Raw genomic sequence first — 27107 nt, 5'->3', positions numbered from 1 at the left:
TTGTAAACTATTTGCTTGAAGAAAAAAATGCAATTTTTAAACCTATTTCTTTCTTAATTATGAAAGATTTTGACAGTGGGATTGGAGGATTACATCAACCATCTGTTCTTAAATGAAGTGAAGTGTTGAAAAGAGTTGAGACCCACGCAGTGTAGATAGAGATCACTTTTCATTCCACTCCAAAAAACTGAAGAAATCAGGTCTTTCTCTCTCTCTCTCTCTCTTTTAAAGAAAAACTCTGGTTATCTTGTCATGCATAATATATTACATCCATAGTTTCAAAAAACTAAAGTAATATAATTAAAAGTTTTCAATTACTGGATTTTTTTTTCTAATTGAATAACAAATTGTTGATACTTTTTAAATTGTTTCAATATATTAAAGATAGAGTTCCCAAATAAAATAATACATTACTGAAAGTCTGACATGTAACAAATGATACACAAGCTATGCTGAAGTTCAAATAAACATAATGTGTTCCCTGTATATGCTTTGCTATCATTTTTAAGACAGCAGATAATAAAGAAATGAAGAAGAATTGTATAATTCAGTGAGTGAATTACAACTAAGGAATCTGTGGGAGAAGTTCAGATTCTTGAAGCTCTTGACAATTCCCATTTAAATAGCTTTAAGATGCAAAATTGGAAGGAAAAAGTCTCAAGTACCCCATGATTTATAAAGGGCATGGAATGTCTTGCATTCAAGTCATATCTGCTTGAGGCAGATGAGACTCAGAAATTATATTTCCCCAATCTTGCTGCTAGTGACGCTAAGAAACAAATTTAGGGCTAGAGGATGAATCCCCCTCCCTGTGAATCCAACAGAAACTCGCCATTCATTTCTATGGAAGCAGTATTCGGCCTGTAGGTGCAATTTGTTTGACTATTTTCTATTCAATAATTCTTAATGAAGTAACTGAATTAGGCATAACTTGGTGCATCTTTAATGTGGTTATGATGAATATATTTTCTATGATTAAAAATGATAAAACTGTATGCCCTTAAATATTGTCTTAAAAGATTTGTCAGATACAGAGCCTTGGAAAGGCGCTTATGTGAGTGACTGTTCTAAAAGGCATATTCTTTGTTCAATCTGCAATCCAAATATATTAATAATGTAGTATTGTTTTTCTTAACTTATTTTTAAAACATGCTCGTTAAAAGTTCTTGAGTAAACTAAAGCTACTATATTATATTATGTATGCACATGTGTTCATGGCCAAATTTTGATCGGTTTTAAATTTTTAAACATTTCAGATCTGTAAACTGAGAAATTCCATTCACTTTGGTTATGGAATAATCCCTTTTTACAAAGGCTGAAAGATGGTCTTGTGGGTAAATGATGGGATTGGGACTCAAGTCTCTGTTCAATTCTTGGCTTTGTTACAAACTTAATGTGTGACCTTGGACAAGTCATATGCCTCTTTCTTGTGCCTCTATTTCCCATTTAGATTAAGGGAATAATACTTTCCTACATAAAGAAGTTGTGGTAAGGAGAAATTCTTGTCTGTGAGGTGCTCACTGAAGTCCATATGTATGTATAGTAAGATGCAAATATATTTGATTGTCTGGAGCAGCTTCACAAGAAGTAGCCCAATAATATTTGAGACCTTCCTCATACATTTAGAACACATGATAAAACCGACCACCTCAAGTTCATCAACTCACACTCCGAGGCCTGGTCCACACTACATAGTTAAATCGATTTAAACAGCGTTAAATCAATTTAACTCTGTACCCGTCCACACTACAAGGCACTTTAAATCGATTTTAAGGGCTCTTAAAATCAATTTCTGTACTCCTCCCCAACGAGAGGAGTAACCCTAAAATCGATATTACTATATTGATTTAGGGTTAGTGTGGACGGAAATCGAAGTTATTGGTCTCATTCCTTTAATGTAGCTACCCAGAGTGCACCGCTCCGGAAATTGATGGTAGCCTAGGACCATGGACGCACACCACCGAATTAATGTGCCCTAGTGTGGACACATAAAATCGATTTTATAATATCAGTATTATAAAACCGGTTTTAGTAATTTCGATTTTATGCTGTAGTGTAGATGTAGCCCAAGAGATGGTGCAAAACTGATCTCTATCTCCCGGAGTTTAACAGAAGTGAATTATATTAGATCAAGCTGAAGAAGTAAGCTCCATATGGGACGATCCCTCCCAGAGAATGCCCTGCTATCAACTCTGCTCACTTTTAAATTAGGAGACTAATAGAGAATCCCTCCTATGATCATAATTGCCATGGAACTGCACAAGCACTATAGTGCCCCTGGTTCTCAGTGCCCCAACCCTTTAGGGCTTTGTAGATAAAAACAAGAGCTGACTGGAAAATGTCATTTTGATAAAAAGGAAAGAAAGCTTTTCTATTTTTTTCAGTTTTCCAAAAATATCTTATATTCAAACCATAAAAAAGTCCAGTAGACAGAGCAGTTGTTTAATACATTTTCTATGCTTAGAAAATATGCTGCTTCAATATTTACTGATTTATGTTCCTGAATGAAGGGAAGGTGTAGTCTAACTACATCACTTTATAATCATCTAAAGTCAGTCACAAAAGCATGGACGATAGCAAGGTTCAGAACCTGAAAACAAGAATCACAACCTTCTTGCCAAATGTATTAAAAAAACATATTCTCAGTAACTGCTGCTTCCTGGACGGTCAGAATAATTCTACCTCCTGCGTGATAAAATTGAACAACACATGTTGGATATGTTGGGTGTGCTCCCCCAAGCAAAGACTGCAAATAATCTCTACCCACTCTTCCAATTGCTTTCTTCAACCTACAAGCATTATCCTGGTGCCTTCTCTGTTGAGCCTTCATTCAAGATCAATCTCATTCAGATATCAGGTAAATCACTCAACTGTATTAGAAAGATGGAGATATAGCCCATACTGAAAGTGCTATATAACTCATGCTTTCTCTCTAACCCTCCTAATAGACTCATATACATGTTTAAGAGAAGGGTTGAAACTAGAACATGGTGGAATTCCACATAAGAGACTCCTTGGGTAGGCAAAGATCCAGCCATACATTCTAAAATCTCCACTAAATAGGAGTCAACACTCCCCAGTCCTGCTAACAAGTTTATGGTTAACTTTTCTTACACGTGTAGTCCCACTGAAATCAATAGAATTACCTGTGCTACTAAAATTAAGCATTTCATAGGATCGGGACCCAAGACATCACCATAAATCCCTGCTGAGAATTGCAGATGCATCACTGAAAGCTCACAGTGAACAGGGCCGTCCAGAGGATTCGGGGGGGGGGGGGGCAAAGCAAGTTTGAGGGCCCCTTCCATAAAAAATGTTCCAATACTATAGAACACTATATTCTCATGGGGGCCCCTGTGGGGCCCAGGGCAAATTGCCCCACTTGCCACCCCTCCCCCCCCGGGCAGCCCTGATGGTGAATAGCACCAAAGGTCATTGATAAATCTAAGGAAATTAGCATAGGGGATCTTTCTTCAGTTGATCTCCATCTTCAGCTAACACATAAGTGTGGCTTATTTATAATACACTGACTTGAAACAAGACTCAATGACGTTTAAGAAATCTGGTCTTTAGACTGTGGTAAGGAAGCCTCACCATAGCCTTCTGAGACAACATTCCCAAAACCGACAGGTTCATAATTCATGTGTGCATATTTTAAGTGATTCTTTAAAGAAAGCTGTCACCTTGTCCTCCAGACAGAAAACTGTACCACTTTTCACCAAGTGTGGAAATGCCACTTACCACTTGGTCTACACTGATTTTAAGGCCAGCAGAGGTCACTGATCATCTAGTCTGCCCTCTTGCATGATTCAGGGCATAGCATTTCACCTGGTCATTTCTGCCATAAAGGAAGAATTTATTCCTTCCTAACAGGTAAGTGACTGCATCAAGCCTAATCAAGTGTGTAGTTTAAACTAGAGCATAACTCTTAGGAAAATGTCCAGTCTTGACTTAAAGTAAAACTGATAATGAATTTATCAACTGCCTGTGGGGGCTGTATGCAAAACTTGCATACAGCCTCCCTTAGGGGGGTGAACAACCTGTCAGTATAAATACTGGCTTTCCACATTGAGGAATTTATTCCTGTGAACTGGTCAGCTCCCTGAACTCCCCTTTAAATTAGTGGGATTGAGGCTCAGATCTTCACATCAGAGAGGCCACTGTTTGTCTAAGGAGGTTACAAAAGTTACATGGGCCAAAATCCTGCAGTCATTTGTTTCTCAGGTAATACTTCAGTTGAAGTCAGAGTGGATGCAGGATCTAGCTGTATCAGAATATATTTATTATGTATACATTCATTGCTGCACAACTGCCAACTATTCCTATCCTGGTAAAACAAATGTTTTTTGACACTCACATTCCCTCACCTGAGAGAACCTCTGTAATGTTTTCAGAAGAGAAAAATCAAGAACTATAGTCTCATTCCCAAATAAAGTACATATCTGAGGAGGGTTCCTTTGCCTGCCTCCCTTACTATCATACTCCTTCAGAAAAAAAACAAATTAAAAAAACCCCACATGCTGGTCTTCACATTTCCCTGTCTTGTTACCTCTCCTCAAACTCCAATGCACTGCAGGCAGCTCACTTTGTACCATCATTTTTTCTGGAGACTGAAACCAGAATGATAAAAAAAGCAGCTGGCATCAAAACAGAGAAAAGCTCCCACCAGTAGTAAAAGTTAGGGAAACTGTTAACAGAATATTTCCAGAGTGATCTTCATTGCTTCTTCAATCTGGCAGTTGGGGGGATATTTACAAATATTAACAGCCCATTCCTTCTGGGTCAGGGTGCACTGCTGGACTGAGGAGGGACAGGGAGACTATCTGGTGATGATTAAAAACAACACACAGTTATATTTGATACATTAGTAAACGTGGGAGTGAATAACTCAGGGCAGAAAGGAGCGGTGCTTCTGTGACAGCCACCAAGGGAACAGCGAACTGGCCCTGGTGCTCTTTTTTGTGTGCATGTGTTTTCCTCTTCCCGCCGCCCCACTCTCTGTGCGCCCCTCTGTCTGTCTCTCTCCGGATGGGTCTCCCCCTCAGTGGTCCCAGCCAGGCTCCCAACTCAGGAGGCTTTTGATTGGCGGCGGCGCTGACAGCAGGAGGAGCTTCGGGTAGCCGGTGCAGCCAGCTCTCTGCTATAAGCCTCTTTGCAGCTTTCTCCCTCAATCTCTCTCTGCGCGTCCCTGTAACCGAGCAGTGAAAATTCACATTGGGGATCTGCTAACAGGCACAGATGTCATGTGAAAACGCACATGCTCTGCCATTCACACAGCCCTTCTTTCTTTCTTACTTTCTTTCTTTTTCCCCCCCTGTTCCCTTTTTAAAAAAAAATAGAAACTCCTTTCGCCCGCCCCCCTTGTAACTAACAAACCAACAACCACCATCGCTCCTGCTCCTCAATCCAAGTAATCACAAAAGAAATCTTTTGGAGCTGCTGGTGGTATTTCCGAGCAAATACGGGGAGGGGAGGCGGAAAAAGAAACACGCACAATTCAAACAAGCCAGACAGACATTCCTTTTACATTTATATACACATTATACTTTCCAAAAAAAAAAAAAAGAATAACAACCTTGGAGGAATGATTTTCCCGGCAGAGCAGATCTACTCCGGCTGCAGCCTTCCTTCTTGCTGAGAGGGGATTTTTGTGATACAAGGTCCAAGCTGTTAGCTTCATGACTGCACTGAGCAGGGAATCGCCAACACCATGCGAGGTAAGGGAAGAATTAGGGGAATAAGGAGGTGTGTGGGGGTATATTTTTGGGGGGAGTGATTTCACAGAGGTAAGGTTTTTCTTATGTTCCTTTTTTGTGGGAGTGGGGGAGTTTGCTGCTTATGTTGCATAAAGTTTTTTCAGTGATGTCTAATGTATTGTTTGTGCTATTGATTTTTTTGTTTATTTATTATGGCGGTAGCTCCATTTATTTAGGTTTGCACGGGGAAACTAAAACAAGACCAAAGTAAACAAATAATTTCGAAATGTTGGTATAGTTCACTTGGGTATCTGTTGCAAGTACTTCTATCTAATGATTAGCAGGAGTGTGATTAAAAGAGGGAATGCAAGAGCACTTCAGTATACGGGAGGTTTCAACAGGGAGTTAGGACTCAGAAGAGTTAAGTCTCCTTAGCATGTCCCAGCTTCCATTAATAGGAAGAGATGAGGAAACAGTCCTCTGAGAGCTGGTCGGAAATGTTTAGAGTTGTCTTATTTTGGTGTGCGTTGGGCAATCGTGTAGGTTCCCTGGCAGGGAGCGCGCAGGTGGGTTGCGTTTGGGGTTGGTTTTATTTTGGGGGGGAGGGAGCATTTAGACGCTTTCTTCCCTGGTGTGTTGATGTGCCGCGAAGGGGAAAGGACACCGGCTGGGGGTAAGGGGGTAGTGGCTGCTAAACTTCTGGTGGGAACCTCCAGGCTCGCTTTGTTTTATTACACTCCCCTGCGCCAGCCCTGCTCGGTGTCAGCTGCCGTCACTTTGGATCGCCTGATTAGGAGAGGGTGTGGGGAGGGGGGTGCAGGTCACCGGTTCCCTGAGAGTGGTTGTGGGGCTGGGCTGGCTGGAAGCACCTGCTTGGCTGCAGAGATGGGTTCTCTCCGTTGGGGGCTTTCTCAGGGCTGGCCAGTGCTAGGAGCCAAGCAGCCCCTTTCCTGTGTCTCCCTCCTTCCCCTGGAGTTTCAGCTGACTCATTCTTCCAGGGGAGAGTAGCTCCTTGCATTTTAATCGAGTCTTTGGCCCGTCTCACAGCAAAGATTCCCCCACATCCCTCCCCTCTCTCAGCCCTTCACAAACAGCCAGAGACTCTAGTAATAACACTTCATAAAGTGACCCTCAGCCCTCCTCCCACCCCACCCAAACACTCCCTCAAGCCCTCCTCAGCATTCTTTTTTTTATTTTATTTTATTTTTATCCTCCAGCCCGCAGGTTACTGAGAGGAGCAAGGACCCGACCATTTACAGGGGGGTAGAGGCAGACGGGGCGTCCCTGGTGCGCAGGAAGCAGCGTCCCCTGAGCCTCCCAGCCAGGCTGCGGGTGGCCCTGAAATCCCAGCCAAGCTATGATCGGTAGGAGGCGCTGTGGCTGCCTTTGCCCCACGTGCTCGCTGGGCCGGAGAAGATGCTCTGTGCTGTCCCGCCAGGGCAGGGAGGGGGTGGCGGTCGGTGCTCGCAGCCCCCCCGATCCATGGAGTCCCGCTGCCCGCCCCCGGCACTGCCACAAATCGGGGGGGCTGCTCGGAAGAGCAGCGTGCCAGGGGCGAGTGGAAGCGGCCGGGGCTGGGGGCAAGGTGACTGGCAGCGGGTTTGCTGCAGGACTGGGTGCTGGCAGTGGGTGGGGGGTGCCCCTGCCCGCGTGCTCTGCTCTGGGAGGCAGGGGGACTCCAGGGGCAGCTGCTGTCTTTGCGCGGGTTGGCGGTGGGTCGGGCAGAGCAGGCGGGGTGGGGGGGCGCTAGTGCCCGGCGACGTGCTGTGCGCTCTGATTGGAGTGGCGGGCAGGAGAAGCCAGGGGCGTGTGTGTGTGTGTGCGTGTGAGGGTTGTGTTTCCCTGTCGGCATCTGGGTTTGTCATGTGCTCCACTGACCCACTTCTCCCCGGCCCGGAAGCCAAGTACAGGGACCAGGGCAGGACCCCAGTACCTGGCAGATTACTCAGCGAAAGCTCCGCTCTCCGCCTCCTCCTGTCACAGCTCGTGCTCCCTCGCCCTCTCCTCCTGTCTCTAGCAGCCCCTCTTCCTCCTGGCTGCAAAGATCAGACGGAACATCCCTCCGGAGCCACCCGTTCCCTGCCCTTCTGATACCGGGCCAACCACAGTGTGTGTGGCAGGGGAAGGAGAACAGTGTATCGCTCCTGAATATTGATAGGAACCCGAACCAGCACAGTGTGCAAATTTCCCTGAGTTCCGCTAACCCAGCCCTGAAATTTGATGACTGGAAACAGAGACGCCGTCGCGCCCTTACAAAACTTTATATTAGTTCTTCCAAATGCGTTATGCTGGGTTTTAGGAAACTAACTCATTTCTCTGGTGGTTAGCAAAGCCGTTAGATCGGGCATCCCTCTTATTTAGGGGAGAAGTGACTGTCCTTGGCACCGGGAAAAGCAAGGAGCTGGCTGACCACGTAGGCCGGCTGGCAGGAATCTGCTTAAAATGTAGCTTTAAAAACCCCACCTCGAGTCAGTGAAATCCCTGTTCTGCCCCCTCTTTTTTACTTTTCATCTTTTCAAAAGTGTTTCTTCCATGTCAACCTAACAGCTCATTTGCTAGTTACTGTGTATTTCATGTTCGGAATGTAGCATCGTTTCTTGTTTAGGGTTTGCGTTTTGTTTTGATGACAAATGTAGGAGATGGCGGAGGGTGTGCGTGGTGGGAATAAGCTCTTTAGTGACTCTACATTAGTAAACAGTCTGGGAAAACAATCTCCTCTCCCCACACCAGCTTCCTCTGTTGTAACTGAACAGCGGCTCATCAGGGTCCTTAGAGGTTGTAACATTCATGAGAGAGTTGCCTCCAGTGTTTCGTCCACTTGCTGTATGGTAAATAATGTAAAAACAAAATCCTTTGCAGTGTTTTTGTAGCTGTGCTGTTGCCAGGGTATGAGAGAGAAGGGGTAGGTGAGGTAATACCTTTTATTGGACCAATTTCTGTTGGTCGAAGGTTTAGACTTCCCAGCTAAGGTGCGCTTCCACCACCAGAAGTTAGTCCAATATAAGACATTACCACACCCAAATTGTTTCTAGACAAAATCCTGTCATTGCCTAAAAGAAGTCAGTTTGATTTGCTAGAACAAAGGAATGTGCAGTTTCCATCCCTTGTACTTTTCCCAGGAGATCGGTGACCCCGAATGTTAGAGGTATCAGACTGACTGTGTGGTTCATGGGAATGGAGAAGTGGTGCAGACGTGTCAGCAAACTTTGCAATGCCTGTAGTAGCATTTCCCACTGGTCTGCAGCAAGGTAGCCACGTTTCCCCCATCAAATTCTGTCAGTTTGACAGAGGATTGCCAACCCAATCCTCCTCCCACTAAAGGGAATAAGATAAAGTCCTAATGTGTGTATTTTAAAAACATTTTATTAAATACTTTAAAATACGATGGTAGAGCACCAAACCCGCCCCCACAATCTATCTACAGGTATTGTTACGCGAAAGAACATTACCTAAAGAGTCTTTTCAGTTGAATATATATAAGGACGAAAAGAGATGTAATCTGTTGTGGATTTAAGGTATTCGTTTAACTCAGTGAGTGAGTTGTTCGTTAACAATATCAGCCCCATTCCATGTTGTTTTGTTAATAAATGTTTATTTAATGAATAGATTGCTGACTTTAGAAAATTAAAATAATATAGCAGGACTGTAAAGCATTCGTTTGCAGCTTCTTGTGAAGGACATATTCTTTTATTTAAGATGAATTTATTTTGGTTCACTATTTTTTTTTTTTTTTTTTTTTTTTTAGAAGAGAGAGCAGCGTCTTTAATGTGAGATCGTCAAACTTTCCCAGGCGATTTGCGGTCCTACAGCATTCCCTTTAGAGTATTAAGTCTGCGATGCAGGCATGCTTTTCTAAAATTTCCCAGAGTAAAAATTTTAACCGAATGCCCCAAACTTGCAGCATCAATTTGGAACAGCACCTCCATATTTCTTTACAGAATTATAGTCTGGGAGTCTCAATCATTCCATATCCATAAAAGTACATCCGTGTTAAAGTCACACTTAAGCAGTTATATAACTACCTTACAGACATTGGTAATCTGATATAGATAATTATTTCTTCAAGCTCTTACAATTTTAGTTTAAGTCCTTTTAAGAATACTCAATAATGCTGGTTTATTGCTGAACAATATTATGAGACAATAGCTGAAATGTAAACATCTTTGTGCTTTAATCACTGTAGTTGTCATCTTTAGTCCAACTCTCTCTTTTTAATATCAATCTCAGTCAGTATAGAATACCTAGTTCTGGAAAAGGCTGAAAACTGCTAGAAGAATAATGGTGATGTTATCTTTATAAGGATGTATAATATATAGGAGTAAAGCTCACATGAGACATTTGAACTGAAGAAGCGTTGATTTTTAGATCAGAGATAAGAACACATTTTTTCTTAGTAAAAGAGGCTTTATGTGCACTATTATAAAAGCAGAGTGGTGTTTGGATTAAAAAACCAACAAAAACAGGTTTGTTTTCTGGATATTTTAAATTTGATTTATAATATAATTAGGCAAATTATGAACATTAGTGCATTTTGGTCTTGTATTTTAGCACATTTTAATAGTTTATATATATATATATAAACACAACTGAGACTCAGTATAGAGAACTAACAACTGGCTAAAAGCCATGCCAAGTCACAGCTAATTTTACCTCAAGTATTTACAAACACCAAGATTATGATCACAGTTAGTCATTTTGTGAAAATTACATTTAAACAGTGTTGCAAAGCCCAACATTTGTTAGTAAGTAATATTTAAATTCTCAGTTGGTGTTTGAGCAAACTGTTAAATCTAGTATATTTCAAAGAAAAAACCCTCAAAACTGTAGAGTTTAGGTACTTTTCTGGGTTTTGTTGTATGATTTCCTTTTTTTTATTAGTTTCAGGACTGGGCTGTGAAATACTGCATTATTTTATATAGTTATTCTATTTTCACAGTTTCACTGAAATATTCATAAGCAATTAGGAAGGTGTGAATTAAACAAATCCAATCTACAGTGTTATTGAGGGAGTTTATTAATTGGCATGTAAAAAGTGTCTGGACAACTGAAAAGCATTAATTTCCTTAAATTTAATGGATAGATGGAGGTAATTTTATAATTGTGTTAAGGTAAATACAATTATTTTCTTTAATTACCCCAAATCATGTGTTTCTGGAATATGATCAAAACTAATTTTGGAAAGAATGACAAAATGCAATCCTAATTAATTGACATACACTTTTACATTTATGTAGATATGCATGCATCACCTATGCAAGTATCAATGGTAGCGCAAACTACTACTCATTTTAATGAGTAGGATCAGATCCCAACAGAACTGAAACCTATATTTGAGCTAGTCGCAATGTGTTTAATTCTTCAACTCTTACTTAGATAAGTAGTTCTGACTCATATGAGTAACACTCATTGCCTTCAATAGGGCTACTTGCATGAGGAAGAACCATTTACACCAGTAAGAGTTTGCAAGATTAGGCCTTAGCAGAACACAATTTGGCTTTACTGATAAAAGTTTTGATAATTTTCAATAAACACTTAGATAGGATGAGACCATACTAAATGGTAAAATATTACTCTTTTTTTCTTTAAAAATGTAAATGTTAATGTTGGTAGGTAATAACATCCCTCTAGTTAAATTATCATAAGCAGAAATCAAGTCTGAAAATTGAAAGATAATTTTGATTTTTAAACCATTTACTAATTTCACATGATGTCACGCATGTATGTTTCTTTGCAATAACAATAGTGTTTATATTAGATTGTACAAATGGCAGTGCTGTATTTCAAATTAATATAGAATCAGATTTCTGTCACAATTAATTTCTGAAACATTTGTACATCCAGATTGGTAAAGATTTTTGTATTTCCTAACTTTGTTTTATGAACAAACTCTTTTTGGTGAATATTTCTCCAATGATCAGCAATCTCATACTTAATTTAAAATGTATATTAAAAAGTATGAGCTACATAGGACTGTGAAAATATAGAGTATATAGGACAGTGGAAATCCATTCTTCTCTGTTTTGGGAAGTGCCTAGCACAATGTGGATGTTACCAGAAATAAATACTTTGAAAAGTAATCATCATCATCATCATCATCATAATATGACAACTGAATTTCCTGTTTTGGAAATATAGGTCCTGATCCTGCAACTTTTGTTCATACTAGTTGTCCTTACACAAGAAGCACCTCTGAATGCAGTGCTTTGAAGCTTTATGTTTGATAGTAAAATATATCACTAATCTTAGGATCGGGGCGGGAAATATGTAAGAGGGAAAACAATCACTTCACAGGAGTTACAATTCAAAATTCCTATTATAAAACACATTCCCATCCTAAGCAGAAAGTCTTGGGGTTGGCATAGGAATCAAACACTGTATGACATTGACATGTGCCTATTTCGAAATGTGTGGATGAAATATATCTTTGATAATACACAGTCACAGGAACTACAATTTGTCATAATATGTGTGCTAGTTATCTTATGCTGGAAAACAAATCAAAAGAGAAAATCCCAGGCTGCCCAGTAAATCATTTTTTTTTCTGTTTCAAGTGAAACAATGAATTCACAGAAGACAAGACTTGTGCTATGAAATTGAAGGATGTCTGCTTTGTAGCTAAAGACAAAGGAAGTACACAGGAATAAATATTGATTGAACTAATCATCAGATGAATAGAAATGGGCTTTACCAGTGCACCAATATAATAGGTTATGTTAACTAGCCCTTTTGTAGCCCATATGCTGCCCTTTCAACCCATGACCCTATCCATTCAGCTCTTACTGAGGGAAACCACAGGTGTTATAACGGCATTTATGGTAAATCATGCTAAATATAATAGTTGTATAAATAACTAACAGTAGAGTAGTTACATGAACTCTAAAGGAAATGTAAAAAATGAATCAAAGGAAACATTGCAAAAATGTCAAGTGAAACATAACAATAGAATCAGAATAATAATTAGCAGCATTTATACAATGTTTTACTATTTTAAGGTACTGTTCTAAAGATTAATTACTGTAGGACATAATAAATCTATTTAATCAACATTATATGTTTTAAACTAAATTTGTATTTTGACATGCAATGTGAGTAACAGTGGCAGAATCAGGCCTGTAGTATTTTCGAGAGTGTCATTTTACTGTTTTATTTCTAATATTATTCTCATAAGCATATTGAAAACTCCCACTAATTTCAACAGAAGATTTCAAATAGGATTAAGTATCAAATATGACACTCAGTTCCTGATCCTGCAGAACCTCACTCCCTTAGTTTTTACCCACGTAAGTAGTCCCATTTAAGTAATATCTGGGAGTAAGGAGAGCAGAGTTTGGCCCTGTGTGTCTTTCCTTTCTTTGCATTGAGGCCTACTTTTTTTAATAGAGTAGAAACACACATACTGTGCTTTACTTTGCTAGAAACATATTGCTGAAAATTTATGCAAACAGAATGACAGCTGTTTCTCTGCTTCCAATACAAGTATATAGGCTAATTCAATTTGACATAAATGTGTTTACTATGGTGTTAATGATGAATTATTTTGATGAATTGGCAATTATGATGTATCTAACAACTTTTAAAGAAGGACATCGATGAATTTCATGTGGCATCCAAAATCTAAATAACTTAAAAAAAATAGTTATCTCTTCAAACAATGTACTCAATAAAGAGTGAACATCAAGCAATTGTGGTTATTTGTTAGATGGACTCATTTTGATACAGAGATGACTGTTTTATACTGTCTGAGCCAAATCTTGTTATCTTGGACTTCGCTTTTGTGAGTAACCCTGTTGGAATCAAGGGACTGCTCACCTGAGCAAGAAAGCTGCATTTGACACTGTGTACTGTATACCCAGTGAAACCCAGAGGTCTGGGATTGTAAGAAATGTGAAAGACTATAAAGGTTTACAGGGAATCAAAGTTATAAGAAGCATGTTGTGATAACAAAGCTTGTTGCATTGAGGTTTTAAGCAAAATCAACTTCAAGCCTCAATCTGTACAGTACTCTTTGAAAATGAAATATGGTTAGTAGCTTTCCAGAACAACAGAAGCTGTCAAAAGCACCACATTTTTTTCAGAAGCGCTAATGTTAAAATTTCAAGTATGCCATTCTAAAGTAGTGCATTCTGATCTACAGGATGTTCATAAATAAAAAGTTAGTGTATTTAAATCTATTATTATTATTATTATTTTCCCCTAAATGCACTAACTGATCGCCAAATTACAGATTGTATATGTATTCATCTTGGCCAAATTAACCTCTCCTAATACTAACACTTCTTTGAACATAATATTAAAGCTGAAAAATATTATAGGTAGTTACAGAAGTGTAAGTGTGGCTAAAAAATATATAGTTTTGTAGCTGATTAATGTATCCTGCTAAATGAATGTTTTAAACATATCCTGGGCGAATGTTAAGTGTCTCTGCCAGGCTGCGTGTGTGTTTGAAGAGATCTCACCACAGCTAACAGCTTCCTTTTGGTTATCCATGACCAACTAGCATGCTTCCTAAACTTGCTTGTCTAGAAACTGTTTTCTTTGAGATTACATTGTCTGAAATGTCAATTCACAGGAGCCAAAATTGAACTACATTCTTTAGACTTGCATTTGCAAACAAGTCATGCATTCTCATTGCATTTCATTCCTCCCCAATTTAGGGTGTCTTTGTATTCTAAAAGTTTCCTTACTCTTATGAGTAAGATGTTTTCTGAATTTTGTTGAGTGAAGGTGTTTGCAGGGGTGCGGAAGAAGAAAAAAATAGATCAAAAGAAGTCGTTAAATTACAGTTCAGTGTACTGTCAAAATAATGAGCTGTCGAGAGGGTAGCATATATTTTGGAATAGGTTGATCTTGATCTCAAATGAAATTATAGTTCTACTAAAATAAATCTCAAGTGATAAAAATGGAAAAAAGGCTGCTTACAGATAAGTAATACCCAAACATTCATAACACAATAGGAGATAAAGTGGGCTATGCCTTTTTGAACAATGAAATGATTAAGATAAATTTGTGACTGGAATTGTCAGTGGAATGAGAAAAAGACTTGTTTTATGTAAGTTATACATGTTGCAGAATAGAACTTGAGCTTGAATAATGAGTATTTTCAGATAACCTGATTTTGGTGTTCAAAGGTACTTATTTTAAGAAAAGTGGAAGATGCAAGGACAGGGGGCCCAATTCTACTTCAGTGACAAAATCCCATTTATTCAAAAGGATTAAGGCTAGGCCTTTAACTCGTATAGTGAAAACAGCAACAGAGGATGAGCATGAAAAGAATTACAACCCACTTTTTAACAGACTCACTTAGGAAAGGGATGACTGTATATGAACAACAGTAACTGAGTCAACTTGTTGTTTTAAGGTTAACGTAAGGATAAGGAGGATTTCAACTAAGTTATAGTAAAGAAACAGTTGTCTCTTGGTCTTCCATTTTATGGAAATATGCCTGGTTTTATTAAGTGAAAAACTTCTAGTGGATCTTTTTAATTTAAGGGACCATCAGAGAAGTATAACTATTTTTTAGAAAACTTCATGCAGTACTTCCAGTGTTGGTTTCCTTGATCACTTCTTAGTGCTGATTTTGTTTGCCACAAGATGTTTGGAAAATGAAACATTATAAATCAGGTCTTAACTATATAATCTAGGACATTCATTGTCCTTTCATTGATAGCTGTCTGACCTATGAGTCTATGAGAGAGAGAAAACAGTGGTACTTGTTTCTAATTGCTCATAACTGACTATGAAAAATCGTCCTGACAACAGCATGTACTTTTTTTTTACAATATAATTATGTACTAGAATATGCTTGGTATTAATTTATACTGCTGCAAATTTTTGAGTTTGGGGAAAAAAGCCAGATTTTCATATCTTTACCCAAATACAGGGGAGTCAAGAATGAGCAACTGTGGTAGTCAGGTAGCAGAGAGACACAATGACACCAGAGAAAAACATTAGGTAAGTGGGGGCACGGTGCTTTTCTAGGGTCATATTTTTGTAAAGAAAAGGGAACCTGTCTTTGGAGCAAGACTTAGTGATGATCAGATATAACTTATTTTAACATGCTTAGGAATATATAAGGTAGCGATCATTATCCTGTCTGGGCATTTTTGAAAAAATATTTAACTACCATCAATGATTGCCATCAACTAACTGCAAACCAGATTTATTCCACATTGCCAACAAAAATATACACATTCAGAGAATAACAGCTCCATTCAAAATACAGCCAAAATAACAAAACAAAACAAACAAACCCCCCAGTCCAATGGGTCAAAATAATATACTATATTGCACCACCAGTTTTTAAGAAGAAATATCAATTGAGATGAGTGGAGAGCTTTTGTAATAATTGGGCTTGCATACTTACTCAAATTGTAAGATCATCTGTAAAAAGTATGTAAACATTCATTAAAAATGTTACAATAACCTACGATAGCTAAAGTTAATTTTAAAAAGTACAAAAAGGACTAAATTAGTCTAAACACAAAAGGCTACTAGTATAACTCTGAAACAATGTTAAAGTTATGCTTAATGAACAAGAAAAGTGTAAAACCAAAAATCAGTAAACCAAAATTAGTGTGTTAGAAACTGTGTCTAATTGGTAAACAAAAATTTAAGAGCTGGGCTGTTTTGCCCACCAATCCCTTTGTGGGGCCTTAGAAAAAAATTAGCTGCTGAAGCAAGCTTCACCCATCATGGTTGCCATCTCTAACCTCTCCTGGGACTCTGGACCTTCATCATCCTGATCTTGATCGATATTCTTTCCAGACCAGGCTAAGGGAGGAACCCTGATAATATCACCACTCTGCTAGCTCCTGCTAAATCCCAAACAACACCTGAAGTGAAACAGGATTGGATTTTAACAATAATAGCAATGATACTAGCCCATGTCACTAACCCCAAAAAGACAGTTATTACCATCTTTCATACAATCTAAATCCTGACAAACATGGTTGGTTTGTTTTTCCCTTCTAACAACTCTCTCTCCTGCTAAAGGGAAAGAGAACAAATAATGTTATTAAAATTAAAGCCATATTTAATACGTTACATTTAAAATGCTTTAGCTGTTTTTCCTTTTGTTTATCTCTAATAAAAAGTTAAAGATTTTTAATATTCTATTTGCCTTCATATGAAACAGGCTGAAGTTTCTGTATAACAAACCCCAAACTTTATTTAATGGTGTTTAATGTTAATTGGCGACTAAGTTATGTTGATGCCATTAGCCCATATATTCTATCTAAATTAATACGACAGAGCTCTACTTGAAAATCAATGGCACAGAGTAGCTTAGTGAAAATTGCAAAAGCTGGAGATTTTGCATTTAACCTTCTGACTCTAAAATCTTTTATAATTATCTTGGTTTATTAAATTCAATTACCTGAAACTGTCCACACCCAAATGAGAACATAAGTCTTCATATGCTGAAAAAAACAAGTATTCTAAATGTTACTAAAAAGGAAAAAAAATCAGTATCAAATGTTTCTTGATTCTTCTATAATAAGTTTTGGTCCAATTCAGGCTGAATTCATCCCTCCAGAAAGAATAAAGAGGGGACTTTATTAGTGGAGAAAAGGCTAACACGATGCCAATAGGTTTGGGTATAATTGTATCACCTTTACCAACATGTGTAGTAATTTACATCATTAATAGTTCCACTGTATAAGAATTGCAGAATCAAATCAGGTCCTATATACCATATATACTCAATCATAAGCTGTTCATTTATAAGCCGACCCCCCTAAGATGGATAAGTAAAAATGGAAAATTTTTATGATCCATTCATAAGCTGACCTTACAATTCAGGGGTCAACAAACTTTGGCTTCCGGGCCATCAGGATAAGCCGCTGGTGGGCCAAGATTGTTTGTTTATCTTGAGTGTCCGCAGGCACGGAGGTAAACCTAAGTAAACAAAGTGTCTTGGCGCGCTAGCTGCTTACCCTGATGGGCTGGGACAGCAATTGGGAAATTTTTTTGTGGAGGAAAAACTGGGTGTCAGCGGAGTAACCCCTGTGACTACCCCCCACTTGACCCCACCCCTAGCCTGGGACCCCCACACTCTTCCCATCCCATCCCTTCCCAGGGGAGGTTTTCTCTGGCCTGGCTGGAGCTGCTCCGGCAGGCCAGACTGGGCGGCACAGCAGCAGCATGTTCCAGTGGGCTTGGCCAGGACACACGGCTGCAGCGTGCTCCAGCGGGCCAGGCGGCGTGGCCACAGCCTGCACTGAGTGGTGGGGCCAGGTGGCACAGCTGCAGCCTGCCATCCCCGGACAGGGCCACCCAGAGGATTCAGGAGGCCTGGGGTCTTCGACGGTGGCGGTCCTTCTGGTCTGGGTCTTCAGGGCGCTTCAGCGGTGGGTCCCGGAGCGAGTGAAGGACCCACCGCCGAACTGCTGCTGAAGACCTGGAGCAGAAGGAGCCCTTGCTGCGAAAGACCCAGAGCGGAAGAAGGATCTGCCAAAAACTCTCATCAGGGCCCCTGAAAATGCTCGTGGGGGCCCCTGTGGAGCCTGGGGCAAATTGCCCCACTTGCCCCCCCTCTGGGTGGCCCTGGCCCCAGAACTGCAGCTGCTTCGGAGGCTGGGGGGAAAGCAGCATGGCCAGAAGTGGAGAGACTCTGGTCTCGCCTCTTCCCTTCTGGCTCTGCTGGCTGTCCTGCCTCTCCTTGCTCCCTCTGTTGGTGTGAGGGGCTGTGTCCCACTTCTCCCTCTCTACACCCGTTCAAAAACCAACCTCCTTCTCTCGCGCTTCCCTTTTTTATTAAAAAAATCAGCTTATGAACGAGTATATATGGTAATTAATAAATATTCAAATAAAGTGTTAAATGTTTCTGGACCATCTGGTTTTACCTATGAAATCATTTCATTATTGTCACTTACTGAGAGTAATTTAAGTTTAAAAAGGCTTTTACAGTTGTAAGGCTGCTGTTGAGATAGTAAGGGTGGTGTTTTAAAAAGTACTCAATGTTGGCCTTACTTTGCTTCCAGTTTTGCTCCTGGCTTCAATGGCAAATGGTGAGTACTCTTCAAAACCCCACCCCAAAAGTCTTATTTTTCAGCTAAAAAGTATGTAATGTCCTACTCATTTTAAAGGACATTTTTCAGGCCTCTCATCACATGAAAGGTTTCTCGAATAATTGTTTTGGATATGCTTCTCTATATAAATGTCAATACCCCTACTGAGCATCTAGTATATTACATTTGGTGAATGAAATCTGTGTGCATGCAGAACTTTTGTTCACACTGGCCCATAAAATATTCTTGAATATATATTTTTTAAGTCAAACTCTCTACTGACTTTGACAGGGGGTTCTTAAAAACTGATGGTATGACATGCCTCATCAGTTGGAGTTTGCTCCATGAACATAATGAGGGTGTAACATAACCCTCTGACAATTATTGAAAGATAACAAGGCTAGACAAGGACATCATGTAAAGAAATAAATTACTAAGGGCTAGAATGTGCTATTTAGGCACATCTCACCATAAAGAATAGTGTGGAGCCATGTTGCCCCAGGGGGAACACCAAATGCATTCTGCCTTGGGGAGGCAGCGTACATCTCTTGGAGCTTTGATGTGTGCAGGCTTCAACCCTCCTTCTGTACCCTTTTGTAGTTGTCCTGCTTCCTCTCTGCCTTCCTTGTTCCCTTTGCAGCAACATGTTTCCCAGCAATGTATGGAGGGAACAGTATTGTGCTCTTCAGAGTTCAGGGGCTGGTATTCTGCTTGGTCAGCTATGCAAGGGGAAGAAGGCACCTCACACCCTCCTCCACTCCGTGCACTTAGGCTGACTCTGGTCCAAAACTCCAATATTTGGCTTTGAAATGAACATTTTTCAATACCTGCTCTAAGCCAAATAGTAGCTACAACCCCAAAAGGCCTAGGATTGCATGTTTCAAAAAGGGAAAAGAGACCAGGCCAGCAAGACGAGGAAACTGAAGGGAGATAGGGAAAGAAAAAATATGAGTGTGAGGGCTGGGGCATCCGAAGAGATGTAAGGGGAAGAAAAGGGAGGAGAATAGAGAAAGGGGAATACTTGGAGACGTAGAGGAGAAGATTGGAAAAAATAGGGAAATGTGCTATCAAAAGAGAAGAGAAAAGTAGGGGAGGCCAAAGGAAAAGGTAAAGAGATAGAGTGGAACTGGAGAGAGAAAGGATAGAAATAAAAAAGGGTCAATATTGCAAGACACTGAGCTCCCTCACTTCCCATTGTTGTCTTTGGGAGTTCTGGCACTCTGTCAGAAAGGCAAAAGGAGAAGAATGAAATAAATGGAAAAAGAATGAACACACAACATTAATCTATTAATTATATTATCATCCAGTATTTGCTGTGTTGTGTTTGGATTTGGTGGATTAAAATCTCCAGGTATTTAATATTCAGCCAAACACTAACGTTAGCCATTCACTACATTCTTATTCATTCCAGTACATTTACGTTGTGGTCTGCTCCTTCAGGCTGCTGTGAAATTGGCACATCATATTTGTTTTCTGTGACATACATTCTCACGTCACATCATATTTTATATAAATTTCCTCTGAACGTTTGGCCATGTTATTAATTGTAAATTTTATAAATCAGTCATATTCTCCCAATTCCAAAATACAGCCAAAACCAATCACTTAAAACACTAGATTGAAACAAGAATTGTTTTAGCTTTAATTTATCATATACAAAAGAAAAATAGAACAATTTGTTTAGAAAAGTTGTAGATACTGGTTAAAAATGCAGTATTTGTTCTTGCATCATAGAACAACATGTTGTCTCTATTTTAATTAGTCCTATTTATTTTACCAGATTATTTTATTATTTTGGACACACTGTTTGAAGGATGGTTCATTCACACAATAAAGAAATTAATGACAATGTTAAGAACAATGAGTCAAATCCTGATCCCAATGTATATCCAGCATCTCCTCTACATTTGTATGGCTCCAAAACCTTGGAGGAAATGTAGATACCCATCCAAGCATACAATTTGGTTCCAACATGCTGTATATTTACTCTTTTATAGATTTTGTTTAAACAATTAGCTAGAACAGTGCTTCTCAAAGCCGGTTCTGGCTGGTTTGTTTACCTGCCGTGTCTGCGGGTCTGTCTGATCACGGCTCCCACTGGCCGTGGTTTGCCGTCCCAGGCCAATGGGGGCTGCGGGAAGCGGCGCGGGCTGAGGGATGTGCTGGCTGCCCTTCCCGCAGTCCCCATTGGCCTGGGGTGGTGAACCGTGGCCATTGGGAGCTGTGATCGGCCAAACCTGTGGACACGGCAGGTAAACAAAGCATCCTGGACCGCCAGGGGCTTTCCCTGAACAAGCAGTGGCCCTGCCTGACTTTGAGAAACACTTATCTAGAATGTAATTTTCTAGTCCATTTGCACATCTTTTGTTTATTTTTGTCATTTTTCATCTTAGAACTAAATAGTCATTTCAGGAACTTTTTTTTTTTTTTTTTTTTTTTTTTAAAGTTTACCTAAAAGTAAGAAGCTGTGTACCTTTTAGGTTGCCAATTCAAATCCAGCCGAGATTGGTTGTGACTGATAGTTGTTACTGTCTCATGGCTGCTTAGAGGCCTATAATGAACAGAGTTGCTCCAATTCTGTCTTTTGTGAGGTGTTTCCATCAGAGAAAGCACCACCATAATTGTCACTCTTGGTGGCATTCTCAAAAGGGAGATCAAATACTGAATGGATATTGAGAATGAATTATTCTTTCAGCCTTTGATGTGATCCTTACAAGTCAGTCATGAGGCTCATTGGCAGGGCAGCACAAAGAAGGAGCTTTTACTTGCCAGGCTAGCCATATCCCTGCCATTTACCAGCAATATATTTAAATGAAATCTGTAAAGAAAAATATGCATATTGTAACAAGGTATGCGATTTATTTTCTTTGATTGAATTCCTCTCTTCTTTCTCTTTACTTGCCTTGGTTTCCAAACAATATAGTGTAAGAGTAATAGCTTTTCTAAGATGAACACATTGACCCCACTTATGCACTAAGGAAAAAACAATAAGAAATATTTTGTGAAATTCTAGTGTGTAAGGTGGACCCAGCCCTCAGTGATGGGAACTTTCCATGTTTTAGAAGTCAAATAAGCACTATAAACAAAGAATTTTTGTAAGTCAAAGACTGTGGTCATGTACCTTCAGAATGATAAATATTAATTTAGTACTGAAAGGTGCCACGTTGACCTCGCTCCTGGAGACTGAAATGTCTTGGGACCCATTCCTGATGATGCCTTATGTATTTGAGTAGTTACCTGGATAAAGTTACTCATACGCACAAGTGTTGAAAGGATTGAGCCCTTATTTAGCTACAGAAACAGACACAGGAAACTGTACAGGCAGTAGTAGTGCAAGCTTCTCCCAGGCTGTTCCACTACTGTTATTCAACCTTGACCTGCAGTGACCCTTTTTAATGGACAGGGAAATCCTTGGCCATACAGCTGAAACTGCCAGCAGGGGTTCCAATTAGTGCTAACAGTAGTGTGTGTTCGTTTGTTTATTTTTAACAGTCCATTGAAAACTGGATTGAGACCACCAACTTATATCTCACAGGCCACCAAATAGCCATCACATTTTTATAACATTAAGTCACTACCAACTGAAGTTCAACCTGCAATTTAGTCTCTATATTCATTATAAACTTCCTGAGCCATCTAGTTTTGTGGAAGAGGGTACTCGCTAATCAAGCAGCATATATTTTAAGAAGTAATGTAAACTGTAGTAAAAAGTAAGTGGCATAAGGCAAATACAGAAATAAAATCCATGCAAATGTTGTCTTTCTTGCTGGTATATCACATTTATTTGATCAACCATGCTTTAAAAAAACTTCAAGATATTTTTTAACATAAAATTTGAATATGATGGAAAATTGAAAGAATCATACCAGGTTGAGGAAGAAAATGGATGGGACAATGAATAGCTGAGCAGAGCTTATTTAGAAGTTTCCCATATATCTTTTTTGCTGTGTTCAAAAGAAAATCTTCTGTATTATAAGAAGTCTCATAATCTAATACAATACAACATTTTTTGTTATACTACTATGAACTTGTACATTGGGATGGGGGCTCTAACAATATTTTCAGTTCTTTCCATATAGAAATGCATATACCCATCCATGCATTTAGCTTAGATTTATTAAGAACTTCCAATGATGAGACAGATCCTGCCTTTTATATATCTGTATGTGCAGGATCCTGCATTTAAATGGGCAGCTCTGAAACATGGTTCTATTTTTTCTCCTAAAAGGGCCATGTAATAATGGAAATAAGAATTTTTTTTTAATATGTGCTTTGACTTTTTATATAGGAAATAGGATCTTCTCAATATCTGATATAAGGGTTAACTAATCATTAGTCCCTGTGTAAACCTGTAATTTTCAATTTCAGACTCAAATACTGTACTCCCAGTGGCTAGTCAGAATAGTGTCTGAAATGCTGGGAGAAGGAAACATTTGTGTTGGATGAAGATGGAATGTTGCTTTTTATCTTTCAGAATAACTAAAATGTTGCAGTCTCATGTTTTATACCTAAGTAGGGAGTCAGTTTTCTTTTCAAAGGAAATGGCGAACCTCAGTCTCTCACAATGCAATATATATCTTATAAGCAAATCTGTAATGTCAAGTCCTGTTCTGATGGAGTTAAAGTTGAGTAAACTTTGGAACGGCTTTATTATCTCTAGAGTAGACTGGAAGCCACAGCGTCATCTAAATTGATTTTTTATTGAGCTGCGGGCTGTGCTGCAGATACATCCTATTAGCATAGCAGGACTGATATTAAAAAGGGTTAGTCTTGGTATTCCAGATGTATATACTAACTAAGAAATTTCAGAAGGAATCATGTGAACGTTAGAGCTGCTTGGAAAGTTATGCCAAAATGGCATTTATTCCAGTTCTGTAAACTTGAGTTCTGTAAGTTTGTGTGTGTGAGAGAGAGAGAAAGAGAGAGAGAGAGAGAGAGAGAGAGATTTTGTGTGGAGAGAGTAAAGATTTCTGTGTGAAAGATGAGAGAACTGGAGGAGGGAGACACTTTAGCCTCTCCTTCAACAACATCTCCCTCCCGAGTACATTTACTTCCATTGCAAAGAGATCCTTGTTTAGTGGTGCAGTGCCCCTGAGACCTAATTTAGCTTTTATAGGAAATTCAAAAAGAGACAGGGTGAGCAAGAGAGAACAGAACACAGATATGAGTTTGCACAGGGAATATTGATATTTGTAGGTTGCTTCTATAAATCCTTTCAAAGAAATTCTCTTGGAAAATGCTGACTTGGACTTTCTGCTAGAAGAGGGCAGAGCTTCAGTGCTGCACATTGAGCTTCACTCTACTTCCAAAATCAAGGTGATCAGAAAATTTGTTGTATGGTCTTAATTTTGTTTTAATATCATAAATACAATAACAGGTTTAAAAATATGTTTAATGTTGTTGCCTTTGGAAGCTCTTTTTAATTCTGAGGTTTATTGTTAAAACAAGTACTGAGCCCAGCTATGTTAACACTGCAGCAAATATTCTCAAACATTATTTGAATAAAAGTCACTACAAAAATATTTGTGCGCATGACAAGCGATCAATCATACAAGCAGTTTTGTTTGTTTACAAGTGTGTTTGAGTCTAACAAAAGTCTGGCAAATATTCATGAAGTTTAGACCAAAAGTGTTTGTGTAGCCCTCTTGATAGCTTTTTTTTTTGTATTTAATTTTTCTCTTCATATATGCATATATTTAAAAATTTGTCATCCGATCAAGGAGCTGAAAAAATACCATGCAAGCTAGGTGACCGATTGCACGCTATGAATAACCAGTTCCTGTAGAATTCAAACATCCAAGTGAACAAGCAGAGGTTTATCCATTGCTAATCCCTGCAGGTGGACCCTGCCGGCATGTTTCATGTAACCGACATGAATCATATCCAGCTGGGTTTGTTCTCTTCGTCCCGATTACCAGTCTCCTGCTTTCCCCATTACACATGCTCAGATATGATCCTGAGCAGCACAAATCTAAAAACACAACATGAAGCTATTGTGTATGTGGGGCAAACTTTTAGGGGAAAACAATTTAATTGATATGAAATTAATTAGCTATTGAGAAATGTGTCATTTTCATTTCAATAATAACACATGAAATCTTTAATGTGCTCTGGGCAGACAGGTATGAAAATATCCTTTTGGTTGGTAAGAGGCCAGCTGAATTGCATATAAATGTTTTTTATTTTAGGTTTTATTGGTGGCTTTTGGCTGGCCCAGTTGTATCACTGTATAGTACTTTAATTTTATATTTCCTTCAACTAGTATTTTGTGTGTGTGTGTATATATATATATATTAGTGATACCACTGGATATTTAGTCTTTATGCATCACCTAATTCTGGTTGGATTCCTTTCTCTTTCCTCTCCTCTGAAGACCACATAGTGAGTCACTAATAAATATCCTGCATCCAGAAAACCATGCCCACAGCAGTACTCACTAGTTTATATCATATTGCTTAGGTGAAATTGTTGTTATTGTTGCTAGGCAGCTAGATTTATATACACTGATAGAATTATGTAATTTGGCTCTGTAACAGAGTGCAATTAAGGGTCCAATCACATAATCAGTTACTTCAGATGATCAACTGCAGAGGTAGAGCAATGAACCAGAAACCAGAACCACATCCACATTTGGTCCTATAAGGTTTTCATAATAGATCTAACACTGATAAATCATAAAAATAATTATGCAATTAATTGAACTACTTATCTTTTTCTTCTTTACTAGCAAAATACAGCATTAGCTACAGGGCCATATTTTTCCTGTGATTTTATTAAATAGATTTTATCCCTACATAAAAATATTAATGATGTTTTGGCAAAATCCTGTTTCTGATCTAAAATGGTGAGGCTAGGAATCTGCATAATAAAATCTGGGCTAAGGGGAAAATGTAAGCTTTTTAGAAGAAATGTTAACAGTAATTTAGAGGAAAAAAATATAGGGAACTGAATTTCAATAATAAATGAAAGAAGGGATCCAAAGGCTTAACAAGAAGCTTTAGAATAAAAATATTTTGTATTTGTAAGGATCTATATAGAAAGGCTGAAGAGCCATGTGGGAATTGGAACAAAACAAGTAAAGTGACACATTCTTCAACAACATTTCTTGGCAATTTGAGTCATCTTTTTATACTGTGTCAGGGTTACCAAAAATTAAAGATACCAAGACAGATTATGAGATTGGTATGGTTTATTAAAATCTGGACTAATTCTCCTGACTTTACTTCAGTGTAATTAAGATCAAATTCAGGCCCAGGAGGGATAGTTTTGCAGACAGTTTATCTCTACTTACCCAAAAGTAAATAGAATATTTTTCCTGTTAATATGAGGTCAAAATTGAATTTGAAGAATTCACTAACTTTCTTACAGGTAACAGGCCTTATCCTTGTAAAAATAAGCTTGAAGAATTTGTAGAATACTGTAGTGGTACTTGGAACTATTTGCTACCCTCTTTCCATGTACCCTCTGAACATGAAGATACTGGAGTCTGCTACTTGGAGAAAAAATAGTTAGTGTTTCCCTTCTCACTGACGATGCTGTATCTTTTACATGAATTCAAATTCTATAGTAAACTGGAGTATGTCTGCATAAGGACTACAGGATAGGCCACTATTATTGGAAAACTTAGTAAGCGCCCAGTATACAGCTCAGTAATGGTGTGTTCCATAGCAACTGAATGGAAGCTATTAGGAGCCAAGTTCTGCCCTCATTTTTGCCAGATTGTTTTCAGTGGGTTTGCACAGATGTAATTCTGAGGAAAATTTGGCCCTAAATGTCCTATTTTATCCTGAAGAGGTCCAGAAACCCTTTTTCTCTGTGTGAAATAAATAAAACATTCTCCTCCTGACAGAAAAGTGGTGGTATATTTCAGTTTGCTGAACATGGAGTAAGAGTCCATACACTTTCCATAAACTGGATTGTAACTGGGAAATGTCATCTGATGATAAAGGTTCCTGAGAGGGGTAGCACAGAACCTGGAATATCACTGGAATCTCTTGTTATTACTGAGCTTTAGGTTGAAGAGACAAAGTTCAGTGGATTATGCTCTAGTCTTCCTGAAAGTCATAGATAAATGAGTTTGGTAGTCTTAACAAAAGATCATCATCACACAGTTAGTATAATAGACTGTTGCCAGAAAAACCCAGGGTTAGAATAACAGATGCACTGCATTTCAGAATCCATGTTTATTGACAGATGTGTGTAATGGGACTGGGCTGTTCCCCTCTTGGCCAGGCTTTGCATAACTGATGGTACAAATTCTGGCCTGCCTTCCTCATATAAGTAGCCCCATCAATTCTTCCTTGATTACAGCCAGCAAGTCTTACACTTATGTCAGTGCATCTCCCTGCTACAAGCATTAGATTCATATGAACATAAGAACGGCCATAGTGGGTCAGACCAATGG

General features: G+C 39.0%; 1 protein-coding gene across 1 annotated transcript in view; it reads left to right on the top strand.

Moving 5' to 3' along the window:
* Positions 1 to 5235: 5235 nt before the first annotated feature.
* The window catches only part of RORB (RAR related orphan receptor B), a 191459-nt gene continuing 169587 nt past the window's right edge, over positions 5236 to 27107 (top strand). Inside the window, exon 1 of the mRNA XM_030567863.1 lies at positions 5236 to 5717. Within this exon, the coding sequence (XP_030423723.1) occupies positions 5711 to 5717 (7 nt within the window). The 5' untranslated portion in view covers positions 5236 to 5710. The remainder of the gene's footprint in view (positions 5718 to 27107) is intronic.

This window comes from Gopherus evgoodei, chromosome 6 (genome assembly GCF_007399415.2).
Source record: "Gopherus evgoodei ecotype Sinaloan lineage chromosome 6, rGopEvg1_v1.p, whole genome shotgun sequence".
Classification (NCBI taxonomy): domain Eukaryota; kingdom Metazoa; phylum Chordata; order Testudines; family Testudinidae; genus Gopherus; species Gopherus evgoodei.
This window is presented reverse-complemented; position numbering and strand designations above follow the sequence as displayed.